The sequence below is a fragment of the Nicotiana tomentosiformis genome, chromosome 3 (genome assembly GCF_000390325.3).
Source record: "Nicotiana tomentosiformis chromosome 3, ASM39032v3, whole genome shotgun sequence".
NCBI classification, from domain to species: domain Eukaryota; kingdom Viridiplantae; phylum Streptophyta; class Magnoliopsida; order Solanales; family Solanaceae; genus Nicotiana; species Nicotiana tomentosiformis.
In genome coordinates, this window is record NC_090814.1 from 9,629,495 (window position 1) to 9,649,615 (window position 20,121).

The 20,121-nt window shown below is 31.3% G+C and overlaps 2 protein-coding genes and 1 long non-coding RNA gene across 6 annotated transcripts; 1 reads left to right on the forward strand and 2 right to left on the reverse strand.

The window, feature by feature from the left end:
- Nucleotides 1-2,606: 2,606 nt before the first annotated feature.
- Nucleotides 2,607-3,348, reverse strand: LOC104109285 (uncharacterized). Its single transcript, XR_011415112.1, has 2 exons — nucleotides 3,243-3,348; nucleotides 2,607-3,163 (listed from the first exon to the last, which is right to left on the reverse strand). It is a non-coding gene; the product is annotated as an uncharacterized lncRNA (long non-coding RNA).
- A 3,168-nt stretch (nucleotides 3,349-6,516) lies between these two features.
- Nucleotides 6,517-7,822, reverse strand: LOC104109284 (uncharacterized). 3 transcript variants are annotated; one of them, XM_009618530.4, is made up of 4 exons: nucleotides 7,322-7,822; nucleotides 7,153-7,249; nucleotides 6,949-7,073; nucleotides 6,517-6,875 (listed from the first exon to the last, which is right to left on the reverse strand). In XM_009618530.4, exons 1-3 carry the CDS (start codon nucleotides 7,752-7,754, stop codon nucleotides 6,950-6,952), a joined length of 654 nt encoding a protein of 217 aa, XP_009616825.1. In that variant the 5' UTR covers nucleotides 7,755-7,822; the 3' UTR covers nucleotides 6,517-6,875; nucleotide 6,949. The 3 variants fall into 3 exon arrangements, with proteins under 3 accessions (XP_009616825.1, XP_009616827.1, XP_070055491.1); XM_009618532.4 differs by lacking the exon at nucleotides 6,949-7,073; XM_070199390.1 differs by having other exon boundaries at nucleotides 6,517-7,073.
- A 6,098-nt stretch (nucleotides 7,823-13,920) lies between these two features.
- Nucleotides 13,921-19,087, forward strand: LOC104117297 (uncharacterized). Of its 2 annotated transcripts, none has more exons than XM_009628333.4 (4): nucleotides 13,921-14,345; nucleotides 16,284-16,918; nucleotides 17,339-17,854; nucleotides 18,717-19,087. In XM_009628333.4, exons 1-4 carry the CDS (start codon nucleotides 14,099-14,101, stop codon nucleotides 18,873-18,875), a joined length of 1,557 nt encoding a protein of 518 aa, XP_009626628.1. In that variant the 5' UTR covers nucleotides 13,921-14,098; the 3' UTR covers nucleotides 18,876-19,087. The 2 variants fall into 2 exon arrangements, with proteins under 2 accessions (XP_009626628.1, XP_009626629.1); XM_009628334.3 differs by having other exon boundaries at nucleotides 13,928-14,345; nucleotides 16,293-16,918.
- The last annotated feature ends 1,034 nt before the right edge of the window (nucleotides 19,088-20,121 follow it).

Consider the following 20,121-nt stretch of genomic DNA (forward strand, 5'->3'; position numbering starts at 1 on the left):
AAACACACAATGAGCATATTTCACTTCAAAAACCATATAATCTCCCGCAACTCACATAAGAATTAATATGCAAATATACTAAAAAATATACATTTTTCATCATTTATCAGCTACTCAATATGTCAAACGATTATAACCAAAAGTAACGTTCAAATCTCTTATTACAGCATTCAATAGCCAAATTTATTTTGTCCCAATTGAATTCAAAATTAAACTAATTTTCAGTTACTATAATAAAGGCTCATTAACATAATATCAAAAGAATGAACGTAGACATTAGTTTGAATATTTATTTTTGAGTTATCAAATTATTTTTCTAACACATCTGACCCCATTGCTTGTGAAATTCAAAAATTTATTAGAATTATTAACTGTTTCATCATTTAATTTACTTATATATTATGTTAAAACTTTTATATTATTACTTCATATTTGACGGTAATATAATTCTAAAATTAATTTAAATATAACATATTTTTTTACATAAAAGAACTAAATATACACATTTGAAGAAATTGAAGCTTAAATATATTAAATCATATATAGCAAAGATCAACATAATTTATCAAATAAAATATGGACCAAAAAGTGCTGTCATCTCTAAATTATTAATTGGAAATGAGCGGAGAATTCCATATCATTCCTGACCTGAGGAAGGCTGACGTATGCAACTGTACTAAAAGCACGAAAACCCTTAGCGAAATATCATTCGTCTTTTTTACCCTTTCAAAATAGATTTCGCACTAGGCAAACTAGTAATTTAGTTCTTTTTCTAATATTTAAGTGTTTGAAATCAACTAAAATATTGACTACTAAATATTTTCCTATTTTAACTTGTACGAGTCCTAATTTGCACATACATGGTATCTTTAATTTATAAAAGCTTTATTATTATTTCCTTACATTAATTAATTAATTAATACTTCTAAGTTTTATACAAGAAAATTAATTAATTTTTACGGAAGTCAAATCTCCTACTCCTAATAGTTGTCTAACGAAGTATAATCAAGTTATGTAAAGAAAATATATTTATAAGGGACTCATTAATTAATTAATACTTTTTCTAAGTTTTATATGAGGAAATTAATTGGTTTTTACGAATGAATCCCATTATGCTACCTCATAACAATAATTACATAATGTTAAAGAGGCACGTAAATATTATAAATAATATATTTGAATTATAAAATAAAAATTTAAAAAGTATAAGTCATTGAAAATAATTAATAATATATCTCGACTCTCATGAGTGACGATTGAAAAATTTATAATTATTCTAGTTCTTTACTTCTATGTTATTCAAGTAGGGTTACATTTATAACCAGTGCCTATTAAAAGAAGGCAATAATTGAGTTTAATTTATATAGATGTTAAGCCATCAAAATATACATGTCAAAAGGAAGGTCCTAAAATTTCCTCAGTTTCTGCTACGTGCTTTTGGTCTATTAGCAACCAAAAAGAAAAATAAAGAAGATTGCTATATAATAAACTAAATGTTGCTGCAAGCAAATTCATGTGTATTAAATCAGTATTTTCTTATCGCAGTTCACACTTACTATGCAACAAATCATACCAAAAACCATTCATGAACACACATATACCTTGATAATATTTCATATACATTTAAAAGTTAGAAGGAACTATGCTATTTAAGAAATGAGATTTAATTCACCTTCTGCATAGTGATGTATCTATAATTCAAAACAAAGAGTACAATAAAAATTAATTTTTTTTAAAAAGACACAAGAAATTTTTCCCAGAAAGGGACGAATGTAAACAACTCGTGGGCATACAAATTGTATCTAATTATGATATTTACACGTACAAGTTTTAATTTACTTAATACTGGAAACAAGTTCTTAATAGTCTAAACAACCTCATAATTTGGCACTTGGCAGAAATAATTTTTTCCCATTAAATAATTTTACTGAAAAGTCCGCAGTCATCTCAGTTTGAAATAGTAAAACACGTAATGTATCCTAATTGTATAGATTAACTTTTATCTTCCAATGAAGGCTTGACATATTCGAATCTATCTATCTATCTATCTATCTATCTATCTATACTATATTAAAAGCACGAATCTCCTATCGAAATATCATTCGCCTTTTTACCCTTTAAAAATTAATTTTATCGAGTTTGTCTATATATATATATATATATAAAATATTGTAGGTGGGTGGAGGGGTGGAGGTAGTTTAGGAACTTGGAATTTTGTGTATTCACAATTAAATTCATGAATTGCTTGATTTGATAACATTCCATATCGTAATACTCATTACATCACTCCTATTTGTAGCATTTGTATGTGGTATTCTTTTAGACTAGTATCCGTACCCACGCGTTGCGCGGAGAATGTAAAATATAACATTTTAAAAGAAAATATTATTTGAAAATACGGTAGACGAAAAGGAAACACATTAATACATTCAAATCATATGGAAATAGACTTATCCCTTATAATACAGCTAGTGAGAAAAGGACCTAGAAGCTTTCTTGTGCAGACCATAGGCAATGGCAGCAGCTAGCTATAAGCTAAGTAATAATACGCATAACATTCAGCCCATAAATTGTAGAAGCGAAAATTGAAAATAGGGAGCAAAATAAGCACATTCAGATCTTTAGAACCTTATGAAAAGTTTGAATACAAATTCTTAAACTGAGTAAAAGCACTCAACCATTACAAAGTTGTACCTTTAGTCTCCTTTCAACCTCATTATCAATAAGAAAATGCAGCAGATGTATGACTATGACATAACCTTTAGTACTACATGGTTTCACTCTAAGTCCTCCTTTTCTTGTCCCTCCCTTTTCTCAAATTTTGTAAGCACCGCAGGACAAAATTATATTTTAGTCATTGCTGAACTTTGTCCATAAGCAATCAACTGGGAAAAAAGTCATAATTGAAGTTTTGAATTCAATTATATTTTTGAAGCATACCAACAGCTACGCACTGAGTAATTACCTATGAATAAAATAAAAAAATTATAAATTATGTTGAAACTGTTTATCAAATATAAATGTAACTATTGGAAAACCTCAATATTTTTGAGCTTTCATAAGTTGAAAAACAACAATCAAAGGATCAGCTGTAGATGCATTCAAGTGAGGTTGAATTTGATCCACAAGTTCACTCCATAAGGTTGCCGAAATCTTGTTCCTCCTATATGTTTCACAGAAAAAGTACAATAAAAAAAATCCGTTTTACTGCAAAGTATAGTTTCTATTTGTGAATGACTTACTTATCATCTTCAAGTTCAATATTCATAAAGACACTTTTGTTGTCTCCTTGCTTGTAGGTCTGAACAGTTTCATAGGTCACAACCTGACTAACGATATCTACAAATATAAAAGTTAATCACATAATTTTAATAAACGTAGTATTAGAATTAAATGGAAAAGAAAAATTACCGAATAATTCAGCCTCATCGACATCATGTTGATTCGTGAATTGGTCAAAAGGACGCAAGTTAAAGATGTCCATATGAAATAAGAAAAACTCATGGTTGAATCTTCCTCTTGCTGCTAGTGTATTCTTGCCTCCAAAGGTGTTGTGTAACCCTAAAGTAGTGTCTCCTTCTCCAAAGTAACGTTTTAGGATGTATTTGTATGACCTAGGTAGGGTGGAGGGCCGTCCAATACAATCCAACCTCGGATAGGAAAGCTGAAATCTGCGTCTGCCTTCGTGCGCCCATGAACGCGGACTCAGCTTTTGCAATTTTCTAGTTCGCGAAGCGATCCATGCCTTCGCTTCACTTTGCTGTTTTGTGCCTTCAGTTTTCTCCTTTTTCACGTCCGTTTTCGTGCCACGCACGAGATTGGACGAGCTCCCAATTCTTTCCATCTCTTCCTTTTTGTGTCAAATTGTCATATTTTGATAATTTAGCATCCAAACTCGTTCCTATACATAAGAAACACACAATGAGCATATTTCACTTCAAAAACCATATAATCTCCCGCAACTCACATAAGAATTAATATGCAAATATACTAAAAAATATACATTTTTCATCATTTATCAGCTACTCAATATGTCAAACGATTATAACCAAAAGTAACGTTCAAATCTCTTATTACAGCATTCAATAGCCAAATTTATTTTGTCCCAATTGAATTCAAAATTAAACTAATTTTCAGTTACTATAATAAAGGCTCATTAACATAATATCAAAAGAATGAACGTAGACATTAGTTTGAATATTTATTTTTGAGTTATCAAATTATTTTTCTAACACATCTGACCCCATTGCTTGTGAAATTCAAAAATTTATTAGAATTATTAACTGTTTCATCATTTAATTTACTTATATATTATGTTAAAACTTTTATATTATTACTTCATATTTGACGGTAATATAATTCTAAAATTAATTTAAATATAACATATTTTTTTACATAAAAGAACTAAATATACACATTTGAAGAAATTGAAGCTTAAATATATTAAATCATATATAGCAAAGATCAACATAATTTATCAAATAAAATATGGACCAAAAAGTGCTGTCATCTCTAAATTATTAATTGGAAATGAGCGGAGAATTCCATATCATTCCTGACCTGAGGAAGGCTGACGTATGCAACTGTACTAAAAGCACGAAAACCCTTAGCGAAATATCATTCGTCTTTTTTACCCTTTCAAAATAGATTTCGCACTAGGCAAACTAGTAATTTAGTTCTTTTTCTAATATTTAAGTGTTTGAAATCAACTAAAATATTGACTACTAAATATTTTCCTATTTTAACTTGTACGAGTCCTAATTTGCACATACATGGTATCTTTAATTTATAAAAGCTTTATTATTATTTCCTTACATTAATTAATTAATTAATACTTCTAAGTTTTATACAAGAAAATTAATTAATTTTTACGGAAGTCAAATCTCCTACTCCTAATAGTTGTCTAACGAAGTATAATCAAGTTATGTAAAGAAAATATATTTATAAGGGACTCATTAATTAATTAATACTTTTTCTAAGTTTTATATGAGGAAATTAATTGGTTTTTACGAATGAATCCCATTATGCTACCTCATAACAATAATTACATAATGTTAAAGAGGCACGTAAATATTATAAATAATATATTTGAATTATAAAATAAAAATTTAAAAAGTATAAGTCATTGAAAATAATTAATAATATATCTCGACTCTCATGAGTGACGATTGAAAAATTTATAATTATTCTAGTTCTTTACTTCTATGTTATTCAAGTAGGGTTACATTTATAACCAGTGCCTATTAAAAGAAGGCAATAATTGAGTTTAATTTATATAGATGTTAAGCCATCAAAATATACATGTCAAAAGGAAGGTCCTAAAATTTCCTCAGTTTCTGCTACGTGCTTTTGGTCTATTAGCAACCAAAAAGAAAAATAAAGAAGATTGCTATATAATAAACTAAATGTTGCTGCAAGCAAATTCATGTGTATTAAATCAGTATTTTCTTATCGCAGTTCACACTTACTATGCAACAAATCATACCAAAAACCATTCATGAACACACATATACCTTGATAATATTTCATATACATTTAAAAGTTAGAAGGAACTATGCTATTTAAGAAATGAGATTTAATTCACCTTCTGCATAGTGATGTATCTATAATTCAAAACAAAGAGTACAATAAAAATTAATTTTTTTTAAAAAGACACAAGAAATTTTTCCCAGAAAGGGACGAATGTAAACAACTCGTGGGCATACAAATTGTATCTAATTATGATATTTACACGTACAAGTTTTAATTTACTTAATACTGGAAACAAGTTCTTAATAGTCTAAACAACCTCATAATTTGGCACTTGGCAGAAATAATTTTTTCCCATTAAATAATTTTACTGAAAAGTCCGCAGTCATCTCAGTTTGAAATAGTAAAACACGTAATGTATCCTAATTGTATAGATTAACTTTTATCTTCCAATGAAGGCTTGACATATTCGAATCTATCTATCTATCTATCTATCTATCTATCTATACTATATTAAAAGCACGAATCTCCTATCGAAATATCATTCGCCTTTTTACCCTTTAAAAATTAATTTTATCGAGTTTGTCTATATATATATATATATAAAATATTGTAGGTGGGTGGAGGGGTGGAGGTAGTTTAGGAACTTGGAATTTTGTGTATTCACAATTAAATTCATGAATTGCTTGATTTGATAACATTCCATATCGTAATACTCATTACATCACTCCTATTTGTAGCATTTGTATGTGGTATTCTTTTAGACTAGTATCCGTACCCACGCGTTGCGCGGAGAATGTAAAATATAACATTTTAAAAGAAAATATTATTTGAAAATACGGTAGACGAAAAGGAAACACATTAATACATTCAAATCATATGAAAATAGACTTATCCCTTATAATACAGCTAGTGAGAAAAGGACCTAGAAGCTTTCTTGTGCAGACCATAGGCAATGGCAGCAGCTAGCTATAAGCTAAGTAATAATACGCATAACATTCAGCCCATAAATTGTAGAAGCGAAAATTGAAAATAGGGAGCAAAATAAGCACATTCAGATCTTTAGAACCTTATGAAAAGTTTGAATACAAATTCTTAAACTGAGTAAAAGCACTCAACCATTACAAAGTTGTACCTTTAGTCTCCTTTCAACCTCATTATCAATAAGAAAATGCAGCAGATGTATGACTATGACATAACCTTTAGTACTACATGGTTTCACTCTAAGTCCTCCTTTTCTTGTCCCTCCCTTTTCTCAAATTTTGTAAGCACCGCAGGACAAAATTATATTTTAGTCATTGCTGAACTTTGTCCATAAGCAATCAACTGGGAAAAAAGTCATAATTGAAGTTTTGAATTCAATTATATTTTTGAAGCATACCAACAGCTACGCACTGAGTAATTACCTATGAATAAAATAAAAAAATTATAAATTATGTTGAAACTGTTTATCAAATATAAATGTAACTATTGGAAAACCTCAATATTTTTGAGCTTTCATAAGTTGAAAAACAACAATCAAAGGATCAGCTGTAGATGCATTCAAGTGAGGTTGAATTTGATCCACAAGTTCACTCCATAAGGTTGCCGAAATCTTGTTCCTCCTATATGTTTCACAGAAAAAGTACAATAAAAAAAATCCGTTTTACTGCAAAGTATAGTTTCTATTTGTGAATGACTTACTTATCATCTTCAAGTTCAATATTCATAAAGACACTTTTGTTGTCTCCTTGCTTGTAGGTCTGAACAGTTTCATAGGTCACAACCTGACCAACGATATCTACAAATATAAAAGTTAATCACATAATTTTAATAAACGTAGTATTAGAATTAAATGGAAAAGAAAAATTACCGAATAATTCAGCCTCATCGACATCATGTTGATTCGTGAATTGGTCAAAAGGACGCAAGTTAAAGATGTCCATATGAAATAAGAAAAACTCATGGTTGAATCTTCCTCTTGCTGCTAGTGTATTCTTGCCTCCAAAGGTGTTGTGTAACCCTAAAGTAGTGTCTCCTTCTCCAAAGTAACGTTTTAGGATGTATTTGTATGACCTAGGTAGGGTGGAGGGCCGTCCAATACAATCCAACCTCGGATAGGAAAGCTGAAATCTGCGTCTGCCTTCGTGCGCCCATGAACGCGGACTCAGCTTTTGCAATTTTCTAGTTCGCGAAGCGATCCATGCCTTCGCTTCACTTTGCTGTTTTGTGCCTTCAGTTTTCTCCTTTTTCACGTCCGTTTTCGTGCCACGCACGAGATTGGACGAGCTCCCAATTCTTTCCATCTCTTCCTTTTTGTGTCAAATTGTCATATTTTGATAATTTAGCATCCAAACTCGTTCCTATACATAAGAAACACACAATGAGCATATTTCACTTCAAAAACCATATAATCTCCCGCAACTCACATAAGAATTAATATGCAAATATACTAAAAAATATACATTTTTCATCATTTATCAGCTACTCAATATGTCAAACGATTATAACCAAAAGTAACGTTCAAATCTCTTATTACAGCATTCAATAGCCAAATTTATTTTGTCCCAATTGAATTCAAAATTAAACTAATTTTCAGTTACTATAATAAAGGCTCATTAACATAATATCAAAAGAATGAACGTAGACATTAGTTTGAATATTTATTTTTGAGTTATCAAATTATTTTTCTAACACATCTGACCCCATTGCTTGTGAAATTCAAAAATTTATTAGAATTATTAACTGTTTCATCATTTAATTTACTTATATATTATGTTAAAACTTTTATATTATTACTTCATATTTGACGGTAATATAATTCTAAAATTAATTTAAATATAACATATTTTTTTACATAAAAGAACTAAATATACACATTTGAAGAAATTGAAGCTTAAATATATTAAATCATATATAGCAAAGATCAACATAATTTATCAAATAAAATATGGACCAAAAAGTGCTGTCATCTCTAAATTATTAATTGGAAATGAGCGGAGAATTCCATATCATTCCTGACCTGAGGAAGGCTGACGTATGCAACTGTACTAAAAGCACGAAAACCCTTAGCGAAATATCATTCGTCTTTTTTACCCTTTCAAAATAGATTTCGCACTAGGCAAACTAGTAATTTAGTTCTTTTTCTAATATTTAAGTGTTTGAAATCAACTAAAATATTGACTACTAAATATTTTCCTATTTTAACTTGTACGAGTCCTAATTTGCACATACATGGTATCTTTAATTTATAAAAGCTTTATTATTATTTCCTTACATTAATTAATTAATTAATACTTCTAAGTTTTATACAAGAAAATTAATTAATTTTTACGGAAGTCAAATCTCCTACTCCTAATAGTTGTCTAACGAAGTATAATCAAGTTATGTAAAGAAAATATATTTATAAGGGACTCATTAATTAATTAATACTTTTTCTAAGTTTTATATGAGGAAATTAATTGGTTTTTACGAATGAATCCCATTATGCTACCTCATAACAATAATTACATAATGTTAAAGAGGCACGTAAATATTATAAATAATATATTTGAATTATAAAATAAAAATTTAAAAAGTATAAGTCATTGAAAATAATTAATAATATATCTCGACTCTCATGAGTGACGATTGAAAAATTTATAATTATTCTAGTTCTTTACTTCTATGTTATTCAAGTAGGGTTACATTTATAACCAGTGCCTATTAAAAGAAGGCAATAATTGAGTTTAATTTATATAGATGTTAAGCCATCAAAATATACATGTCAAAAGGAAGGTCCTAAAATTTCCTCAGTTTCTGCTACGTGCTTTTGGTCTATTAGCAACCAAAAAGAAAAATAAAGAAGATTGCTATATAATAAACTAAATGTTGCTGCAAGCAAATTCATGTGTATTAAATCAGTATTTTCTTATCGCAGTTCACACTTACTATGCAACAAATCATACCAAAAACCATTCATGAACACACATATACCTTGATAATATTTCATATACATTTAAAAGTTAGAAGGAACTATGCTATTTAAGAAATGAGATTTAATTCACCTTCTGCATAGTGATGTATCTATAATTCAAAACAAAGAGTACAATAAAAATTAATTTTTTTTAAAAAGACACAAGAAATTTTTCCCAGAAAGGGACGAATGTAAACAACTCGTGGGCATACAAATTGTATCTAATTATGATATTTACACGTACAAGTTTTAATTTACTTAATACTGGAAACAAGTTCTTAATAGTCTAAACAACCTCATAATTTGGCACTTGGCAGAAATAATTTTTTCCCATTAAATAATTTTACTGAAAAGTCCGCAGTCATCTCAGTTTGAAATAGTAAAACACGTAATGTATCCTAATTGTATAGATTAACTTTTATCTTCCAATGAAGGCTTGACATATTCGAATCTATCTATCTATCTATCTATCTATCTATCTATACTATATTAAAAGCACGAATCTCCTATCGAAATATCATTCGCCTTTTTACCCTTTAAAAATTAATTTTATCGAGTTTGTCTATATATATATATATATAAAATATTGTAGGTGGGTGGAGGGGTGGAGGTAGTTTAGGAACTTGGAATTTTGTGTATTCACAATTAAATTCATGAATTGCTTGATTTGATAACATTCCATATCGTAATACTCATTACATCACTCCTATTTGTAGCATTTGTATGTGGTATTCTTTTAGACTAGTATCCGTACCCACGCGTTGCGCGGAGAATGTAAAATATAACATTTTAAAAGAAAATATTATTTGAAAATACGGTAGACGAAAAGGAAACACATTAATACATTCAAATCATATGAAAATAGACTTATCCCTTATAATACAGCTAGTGAGAAAAGGACCTAGAAGCTTTCTTGTGCAGACCATAGGCAATGGCAGCAGCTAGCTATAAGCTAAGTAATAATACGCATAACATTCAGCCCATAAATTGTAGAAGCGAAAATTGAAAATAGGGAGCAAAATAAGCACATTCAGATCTTTAGAACCTTATGAAAAGTTTGAATACAAATTCTTAAACTGAGTAAAAGCACTCAACCATTACAAAGTTGTACCTTTAGTCTCCTTTCAACCTCATTATCAATAAGAAAATGCAGCAGATGTATGACTATGACATAACCTTTAGTACTACATGGTTTCACTCTAAGTCCTCCTTTTCTTGTCCCTCCCTTTTCTCAAATTTTGTAAGCACCGCAGGACAAAATTATATTTTAGTCATTGCTGAACTTTGTCCATAAGCAATCAACTGGGAAAAAAGTCATAATTGAAGTTTTGAATTCAATTATATTTTTGAAGCATACCAACAGCTACGCACTGAGTAATTACCTATGAATAAAATAAAAAAATTATAAATTATGTTGAAACTGTTTATCAAATATAAATGTAACTATTGGAAAACCTCAATATTTTTGAGCTTTCATAAGTTGAAAAACAACAATCAAAGGATCAGCTGTAGATGCATTCAAGTGAGGTTGAATTTGATCCACAAGTTCACTCCATAAGGTTGCCGAAATCTTGTTCCTCCTATATGTTTCACAGAAAAAGTACAATAAAAAAAATCCGTTTTACTGCAAAGTATAGTTTCTATTTGTGAATGACTTACTTATCATCTTCAAGTTCAATATTCATAAAGATACTTTTGTTGTCTCCTTGCTTGTAGGTCTGAACAGTTTCATAGGTCACAACCTGACCAACGATATCTACAAATATAAAAGTTAATCACATAATTTTAATAAACGTAGTATTAGAATTAAATGGAAAAGAAAAATTACCGAATAATTCAGCCTCATCGACATCATGTTGATTCGTGAATTGGTCAAAAGGACGCAAGTTAAAGATGTCCATATGAAATAAGTAAGCAATTATCAATCAGATGTTCACAAACAGAAATAGAAATAAGACTACACCACATAATCACTTCAAGTGGGTAGTTTCATCTTTTTGAGGATTGCTGGAAACTAATAAACAATTGCATATTGGAAAATCTATGAACCATAGCAGCAAAGAAGAGGAAGAAAAAAGTGAAAGCAATGATAAATATGTTACCTTTGCATCTGGTAATACCAACTCTATCGAATAAGGTATTTCAGGTTTGTAGCGATCCGGGATTTCTCACATTCGAACTTCTCTAACTTTTAAATTCCATTGCATGGAGTTGCTTGAAATTTGTCTGATGTCATGAAGTTTTGTAACCATATTTGCAAAGTTCGTATGTTGACCAAAGCAAAAAGAGAATAGAAAAGGAATTAAAAGGAGCCGCATAAAATTGTCATGTAGTTATGGAGAAAGTGGATAAGTTATGGAGTTAGGTTGGGATACCCACATTTGGGAAGATGATTGTGGTTATTTTAAAAAAAAATATGTTTCTTCCGGTTTATTTTTGAAATCTATCCATATTGCACATTATCCAATTCCAAACGTGGGAGTAACTCCAGACGTGGTTGAAGTAATTTATTTTTTAATTTACAGGTTTAACAAATTAAAAAAATTATACCAACAAACGTGGGAGTCAAAGTAGATGTGTACTAAATTGGGAGTTTTAAAGTTTGTGAACTTCTGTAAACCAATTAAAGAAGTTTTAAACGTTTTGAACTTCTTTTAACAAATTAAAAAAATCGCAAAACACATTAGCATATAAGTTCAACTGCATTAGCATATATTTAAATTTCTATTTTAAATTATTTTTGAACCTCCAAATTAGTTGAAGGTTTGTCCTAAAATTGGACACATGTTTAATTTATATATTGACACTTGGCACAATAATATGGCTTTGCTTCTCCTATTCTATATAGATAGATTTAAATTATTTTTGAACCTCCAAATTAGTTGGAGGTTTGTCCTAAAATTGGACACATGTTTAATTTATATATTGACACTTGGCACAATAATATGACTTTGCTTCTCCTATTCTATATAGATAGAATAGATTGTATGTTATATCACAACATACTTTGATACTTGAATCTTATAAAAGAAGATTCACACAGTTTTAGGTTGATTAGAATTCACAAATTTTAGGTTTGTGTTTTAATTTCTCCTTTCTTTTTTTTCAAAGTTATCGAACCTACGGTAGCCCGTAGAATGGATTCGTTAAGATAACTTGGTTTGGCTGTTTAGTGGCTTTTTGACGCCTCTATGAATTGGACGATCAAACTTTAAATTAAGTTAGACAAATTAAAAAAAGGTCGATTCCTGCCACATTGCTCACATCCAAAATATGTAAGCCAACCTATTTGATCAAGTTTTTGGGAAGTCAAAGGTAAATATTTCCTTTTTAAATATACTTATTTTAGAGAGTTAAGGTGTTTTGAGGTGCTTTCGAATAGTAGTAGATGCGGAAAAAGTGCATTTTCCGATAAGCATCGCCAAAGTGCTTCTAAGCATGAATTTATCCCTAGAATTTACTTTGTCAGTGCATTTGTATTTTTAGATAAAGTATTATTTTTCATTTAAATGACCGTTGTATCTATCTCTACATAAATTGCTATTACACATAATTTATTTTTATTCAATATTCCATATATTTTTTAATCGATAGGCGCAGAAAACACGTGTAACGCACGTACACTAAAACTAGTCCTAATAAAAGCCATAGACCAGGGGCGGCCCAATATCATCCGAGGCTTAAAGCAAAACCTTAATAAGAATGCCTTATATATATATATATATATATATATATATATATATATATATATATATATAATATTATTTCATGAATACTGTTTTTTAAAAAATTAGACAAGTGAGGATGTGGAATTAAAAAAAATGAGAACTTAGTTTTATAAAGTACAGAAAATTAAATGAATTTAACGTTGATTGCATCACAACTGAAATGGGAGAACCCAGAAAACATACTTACTTCGTCCCAACTTAAGTGACTCCTTTTTTTTTAGTAAGTCCCTTTCTATATTTGGTAACAATTCAACTTTAGATTTTTTTTTACAATTAATGAGATGATTTCTAGCCCACAAATTTTTATGATTTATTTAAGATTACAAGTTTCAAAAGCCTTCCTTTATTTCATAAATTCCATGTCCAATCAAACACTTTCATATAAATTGAGATAGAGAGAGTATAATTTATGTAAGAAAAATAAATAATAAGTTAGATTATTAGATATAGTTACGTGACCAACTAATGAATAGAGAAATATAATTAAGTAAAAAAGTAAAATAAGATTAATAAAAAAATATTTTAGTTATATTAATTAAAAGAAATCGAGTTATTAAAAATTAATATGATAATAAAAAAATAAATTTATCAATACTAAAAAATAATTATATAAATAATATACTATTATATATAAAAAAAATAATAATTTTGGGGCCCTTAATGGGACCTAAAGCAATATAACACTTTTTAGGGTGAGGCCGCCCCTGCCATAGACTCCCCTTCGTGGTTATTAAAGTTTTGAGGGGCATAAAGTAAAATAGTATATCTTTTACAATACACAGTTTTCCTGTAAATTGGAATTTTCAATGGAACTCTTAGCTTGGACGGTAAAATCAGTTTTCAGTAGTGACTCAAAAGGGAAGTCTATTTTGTTCCTTAATCATCAATCACTGAAAATGAAAATGAAACAACACTTAGCATAATAAATTCATGGTTCTTGCTGTTTTTGATTTGACAATAGAATCACATGGGTTATTTCTATTCAACTTTACTTTTCACTCTGCTCCTTCTTATTTGTGATGCAGCAGCAGCGTCCTTAACTATCCAAGATTCCTATGTTTCTGCAATTGGTGACCCTGGAATGAGAAACCCAAATGCAAGATTTGCATTGGAAGCTTGGAATTTCTGCAATGAAGTTGGAAATGAAGCTCCCCTTATGGGCAGCCCCAGACTTGCTGATTGTGCTGATCTTCACTGTTCTCCTTCTCTCACAGGTTTACACTACTTAGTTATTTACTGCTATATCATATTGCTGACCTGATAACTAAAAATGTCATACTATCTAAAAGTTTATAAGTTTTTAAATAGAAGGCATCCCGCATTCACGTAGGGTCCGGGAAGGGCCACACCCTAGGAGTATGATATAGACCGTCTACCCTAGCAAGCATTAGTGACTGCTATCACGGCTCGAACCCGTGATATATAGGTCACTACTTTACCGTTGCTCCAAGGGTATGAGGTAGTTAATATAATTCTATAATTTTTTTTAATAACTGTGGTTGTCCGAATCAGCTTGCTACATCAAGTAGTCATCATGTACTTGCTACTGTGTCCACTGTGAGTCTCTGTTAGGATTTTAACTCTAGTCTCCCGTAGCGTTTATCCACTCATTGACCGTTAGGTCTGGGAGGTATAATTCATATTGTAGTAGAGCATCAACGAAGATTCTTCATGTTCTTGGTCCAATAAAAAGAATCAAAGTGTCGCGTCATTGGCAATTTATGTTTTTAGACGAGAGAGCGCACAAAAAAAGACAATTTACCGATATCTCCATGAGAAATAAGGAACTTGAAAACATAGGGGGAAGCATGTATCTATAGGTATGGACTCGCATTTGGGAAATAGGATAATTTAATATTTGATATTAATATTAGTAGTTTTTTTAGTGCCTAAACTCTCTTGAAAAAAATGAGTTGATTGAAGAATCTTGATGTTGTTTCATATGATATTAGAAAAGTCCTAATCATTGTTTGGAAGATCTTGCTGTGTTGTCTTTGAAGTGGTGGAGAATAGTAATATGTCATGCATAGGGCGTGTGAGTCTTTAATTGATTGATTACCTGGTAAACCATGGGAATATGTTGGAAAGACAAAATCTTGAATTTGTTGTGTACTCTAAAAATCGGAAACAACCTCTCTACCTTCAATGTGGGGGTAAGGTCTGCGTACACACTATCCTCCCCAGACCCCACTTGTGGGATTGCACTAGGTTTGTTGTTGTTGTCGTTGTTGTTGTTATTGTTGTGTACTCTAAGAAAATGCATTCAGCATTATTCAGCAACTTGTATGAGCTTGATGTTGTATTACGTCAAGAAGTTGGTCTTAATTTACTAGATTGATAGCATGCTTGATACATAAGTTGATTTATAAGTTGGTTTAATAATAATTTCTGATTTTGTCGGACATATATCTGAATATAATTGATGGAATTGAGGGTTTTTTGTAGTTACCACTTGATACATAGAAATCTTGACTGTTACTTGAATACTTCCCCTTTGGAACAGTAATTTGTAGCAAGATGGACCATTTATTCCTGGGGATATCCGACTAAAACGTTCCCCTTCTTTGTTTCGCACTGTTTATTCTGCATGAGCCATGAGGTCGAATCCAGTGCCACAAATTAATGAGGAAAAGAACTAGCCAATATTTGAATTTTTCTCTTGTTGTGGCATCTTATAGTAAAACAAAGTCTGATGTTATTTTATTCAAATTTGGATGAGCATTGTACTGCAGCTTTAAGTTGTCATTCATCAGCGCTCAAGAAGCTTTCATAGTTGTCCATTCACTGGCCCAAGCTATTACTGGTTGCCATAGCTTCATTGTTGCCATCACTGTGGTTAAAAAGAACTGAACCTGATTTAGTTTCCCTTATAAACTAACCATCATTGCTACTATGTTTGAGGTTAACAGTCTAATTTTTCTTTGAAGCATCTATACTTCTCTGTTCTTCCCTTTCTTTTCCCTTTTCTAAAGGTAGTTCTTTTGTTATATACAATCTGATTCTCAAGGTGAAGAAAAAGCAGAAAGATTTGGAAGGAATATTTTTTGATGAACTCATTTACATGAATCATTGACTTAATTGCCTTGTGTAAATGCTAGCATAGACCAACTTTATGATCTGACCACTCTTACTGGGTTTGGTTTTATGGTGAGGTGACCAAGATATTCCGGGCGGTCCACTTCTTCGAAAACGGAGCACTTGTAAAGTACACCATAAAGTGACAGAAGTAGACAATAGATTAGGAGTTGGAGATAAATTTCCAGATGGGAATTATAAAGTTTACAAGAATCCTGATCTTTATGCTGCGGAAAAGGAGCGGTATCTTGGCTCACTTTGTGAAGGGCATGATTTTGCTGAGCCATGGTATTATTGGATGATAATGCTCAAAAACGGAAATTTTGACAAGAACACGACTCTTTGTCCTGAAAATGGTCGGAAAGTTTCTAAGATAGTGACTGGTAGAAATTTTCCATGTTTTGGTGAGGGCTGCATGAATCAGCCACTTGTCTACCATAACTACTCAAGGACAGTCTACGGGAATCATGCATCTTTGATCGGAGGTTTCTATGGAACATATGACCTTGACGCCAATTTAACTGCCGGTGTAGATGGAAAATCTTTTTTCTCAGTTTCATGGCAAAAGAATTTAAGCACAGGTAGTTGGATTGTCTCAAACAAATTGACGACATCATTCAAATATCCATGGCTTATGTTGTATCTTAGATCAGATGCAGCAGAAGGATTTAATGGAGGATATCACTATAGCGGCCGTGGAATCATGAGAAAGGTTTGTGAGTACAACTTGTTCCCTATGAATGTTCTTGATCGTTAGACGTGCTAATTTATTCATTAAAAAAACGGACGTGCTAATTTTACTAAATAAAGCAACTGAAAATTCTTGTTGTTCACCCTCGAGATTAAGAGCTACATCCTTTCTTACCTGTTTTTCTTGGTTGTTCCTATTTACTTCTCGGATAAGAGTATAGTCACATTGTTTCGTTTTCTTTTTCTTTGATGAATAAATGTAGGATTTTACTGGTATAAAACTTGCGCACTAAGTGTATATAGTGATTTTGTTTCATCATCACGGGATGACTCTTAAAGACTGGGTATCAGTCTCATGCTGTGGTTTTTTCTCACTTTCAGAAAGGAAAAAAGCTGTAAGTTCATATTTTAGAAAATTCTTTTTGTTCTTTTTCCCTTGCAGCTTCCGGAGTCACCCAACTTCAAGGTAAAGTTGACACTTGAAGTTAGACAAGGAGGAGGCTCCAATAGCCAGTTTTATCTTCTCGACATTGGAAGCTGCTGGAAAAATAATGGAGATCCGTGTGATGGAGATGTTTTAACAGATGTGACAAGATATAGTGAGATGATTATCAATCCAGCAACCACAAGTTGGTGTCGTCCTGATAACCTTGTGTCCTGTCCACCCTACCACGTTAGCCCTAATGGGGAGATAATATACAGAAATGATACTTCTCGGTTCCCTTACTCTGCTTATCATCTCTATTGTGCTCCTGGAAATGCAAATTATTTAGAGAAACCATATGATATATGTGACCCGTACAGCAATCCTCAAGCTCAAGAATTGATGCAAATACTGCCACATCCTGAGTGGGCTGTGTACGGTTATCCTTCAAAAAAAGGGGAGGGGTGGATTGGGGATGCTAGGAGTTGGGAGCTTGATGTAGGAGCTTTATCTAATCGGTTATACTTTTACCAGGTAATCTTAATTATTGCATAATCTGGTTTGTGGATTTTGTGGAAAGGGGTGTTCTTTTTCCTTTTCTTTTCTTTATGGTGTTGTTGCCGAGTCCAATGCTTTCACATAGGTGCTCTGGAATCAATTGATTGTGTTGCTCATTTTCCTATTATTTTGGGCTCCAACAAATTTCTACTTTGAATTTGACTCGGGGGGAAACTAGGAATCTAAGATGCAAGCATAAAGGTTTTCCATGATCAACACGGTTCTACTGTACCTTAATTTTTCAGAAACCTGTTAGCTTACTTCCTTTTTAGTATCTCAGTCTATGTAGTGAGAAAACTACAAGGCCGTGTGACAGATGTATTGCTTGATAACAAGAAAGTATGTTGATTCAGATTTAAAATTTGTTTAAGATTTAGTATTTTCTTAGTTTAGTACTTGTGAGCTAATTAGTCAACCCTGCCTCTAGTTTCGTGTTTGCTTACCTTTATGGGGAAGTCAGTTTTGCTTAAAATGGTCCAGGAGTTGGTGCATTGGATTCCTGGGCAACTGCATCTAGTAGAGTTGACTTAACACCAAGCAAATTTCCTTTCTAGTCTAGGACTTATAGCTTTGGAAATTGAATTAGTCCTGCAACTCCCCTAGCTGCACATGAATGCACAGAGAAGGTGTCCGTGGAGTATATGCAGAGGCGGAGCCAGGATTTCAAGTTTATGGGTTCGAAATTTTAATCGCTTTAAGTTACCTGCTCTCGGTACTCTAGCTCCGTCCCTGAGTATATGTATAGATTAATGGCAGATATATCACTGGTGCAGTTTGTAGATAATCTATTTTAGATATACAGACAGGCGACTGATACCTTCTAATCTTACGTACACAGGATCCAGGAACCAAACCGGCAAAGCGTGTGTGGTCTTCACTTAATGTTGGTACAGAAATATATGTCAGCAGCCAAGGGGCTACTGCTGAATGGACTGTAAGTGATTTTGATGTATTGATTCCTGAGGATGATAAAGGTGGTGTTAGGGCAGTTCTGTAAAACCTGTTGTATGTTCCTTGTTCATTGAGATTAGTTTCACTTCTAACCATTGTTTCTTCGCTTGTTTGTATATAGACACACATACATATATTTCTTTTTTTGGCTTTCATTATGTCCTATTACAGTAGCAGACGTGTTAGCGTGAATAAGTATACCATTGTTGATTCCTTACAGCCTCTGGTGACTCATTAATATACGTTAGAGTTTTTTAATACTTGTCTCATATATGACTGCAGAACAACCTGTGCTTTAACATATTTTGCTTTCTTTTGTTGTTTATATACTTGCAACCATGGACATTGAGAAGCATCAGTACCGCCTTTCTGAAAGACTTAAACAGGGGAAGATGCTCATAGTGCCGGGTCTACTTAATGGTTATCGCTTTTGCTTTGCATATATCTTCTGGTTTTCATGTTGTTATTTTTCCTATGATCTCTGTGGTGGTACTGATATTGTCTCCTTTTGTCTTCTTGAGCCGAGGGTCTTTTGGAAATAACCTTTCTACTCCTTCGGGGTAGGGGTAAGGTCTGCGTACGCACTACCCTCCTCAGACCCTACTAGTGGGATTTTACTGGGTCGTCGTTGCTAAACAGGGGAAGATACCGTGAATGTCATTATTCTCATATTCTGGTGTTGTTCTTTCCATTGTACCCCCAAAAAAATAAAAAAATAAAATATATATATATATATATATATATATATATATATATATATATATATATATATATATATAAGGAAAGTTTTGTTTTCCTAGGAGGAAACTCCACAACAATTTTCGTATTCTTTATCCTTTGTATTATAATCAAAATTTCAAAGAGTAAATTGATAATCATTTATTGAAAAGAGAAAAGCTAGAAATATCAATTAAAAAAAAATAAAATTAATTTTTATTTGACTATTGGTTTCAAGAGTTGTCAAAGAGGACATAAAGAAAAACTAAAAAACGAAAAATAGATATGACATTTATTTATATTGCCACACTAGATTATGAGTAAGTTGAAGGCAACGAAAGCTTTACTGAGGTAAGTTACCAACACTGATAATAATAAATATGAATATATTTAGAAAAAAAACTAATATATTAATCATGACCACAAAGAAGAAAAAATAAATAATTTATTACATCGAAAACATTATTTATAAAAATAAAAAAAATTTGGTTAAGGTAGAATCAAATAGTTTGTTATATACATATTGATTTTGAAGAAAAACACACAATCATATTATTTGAGCTAATATCCAAATT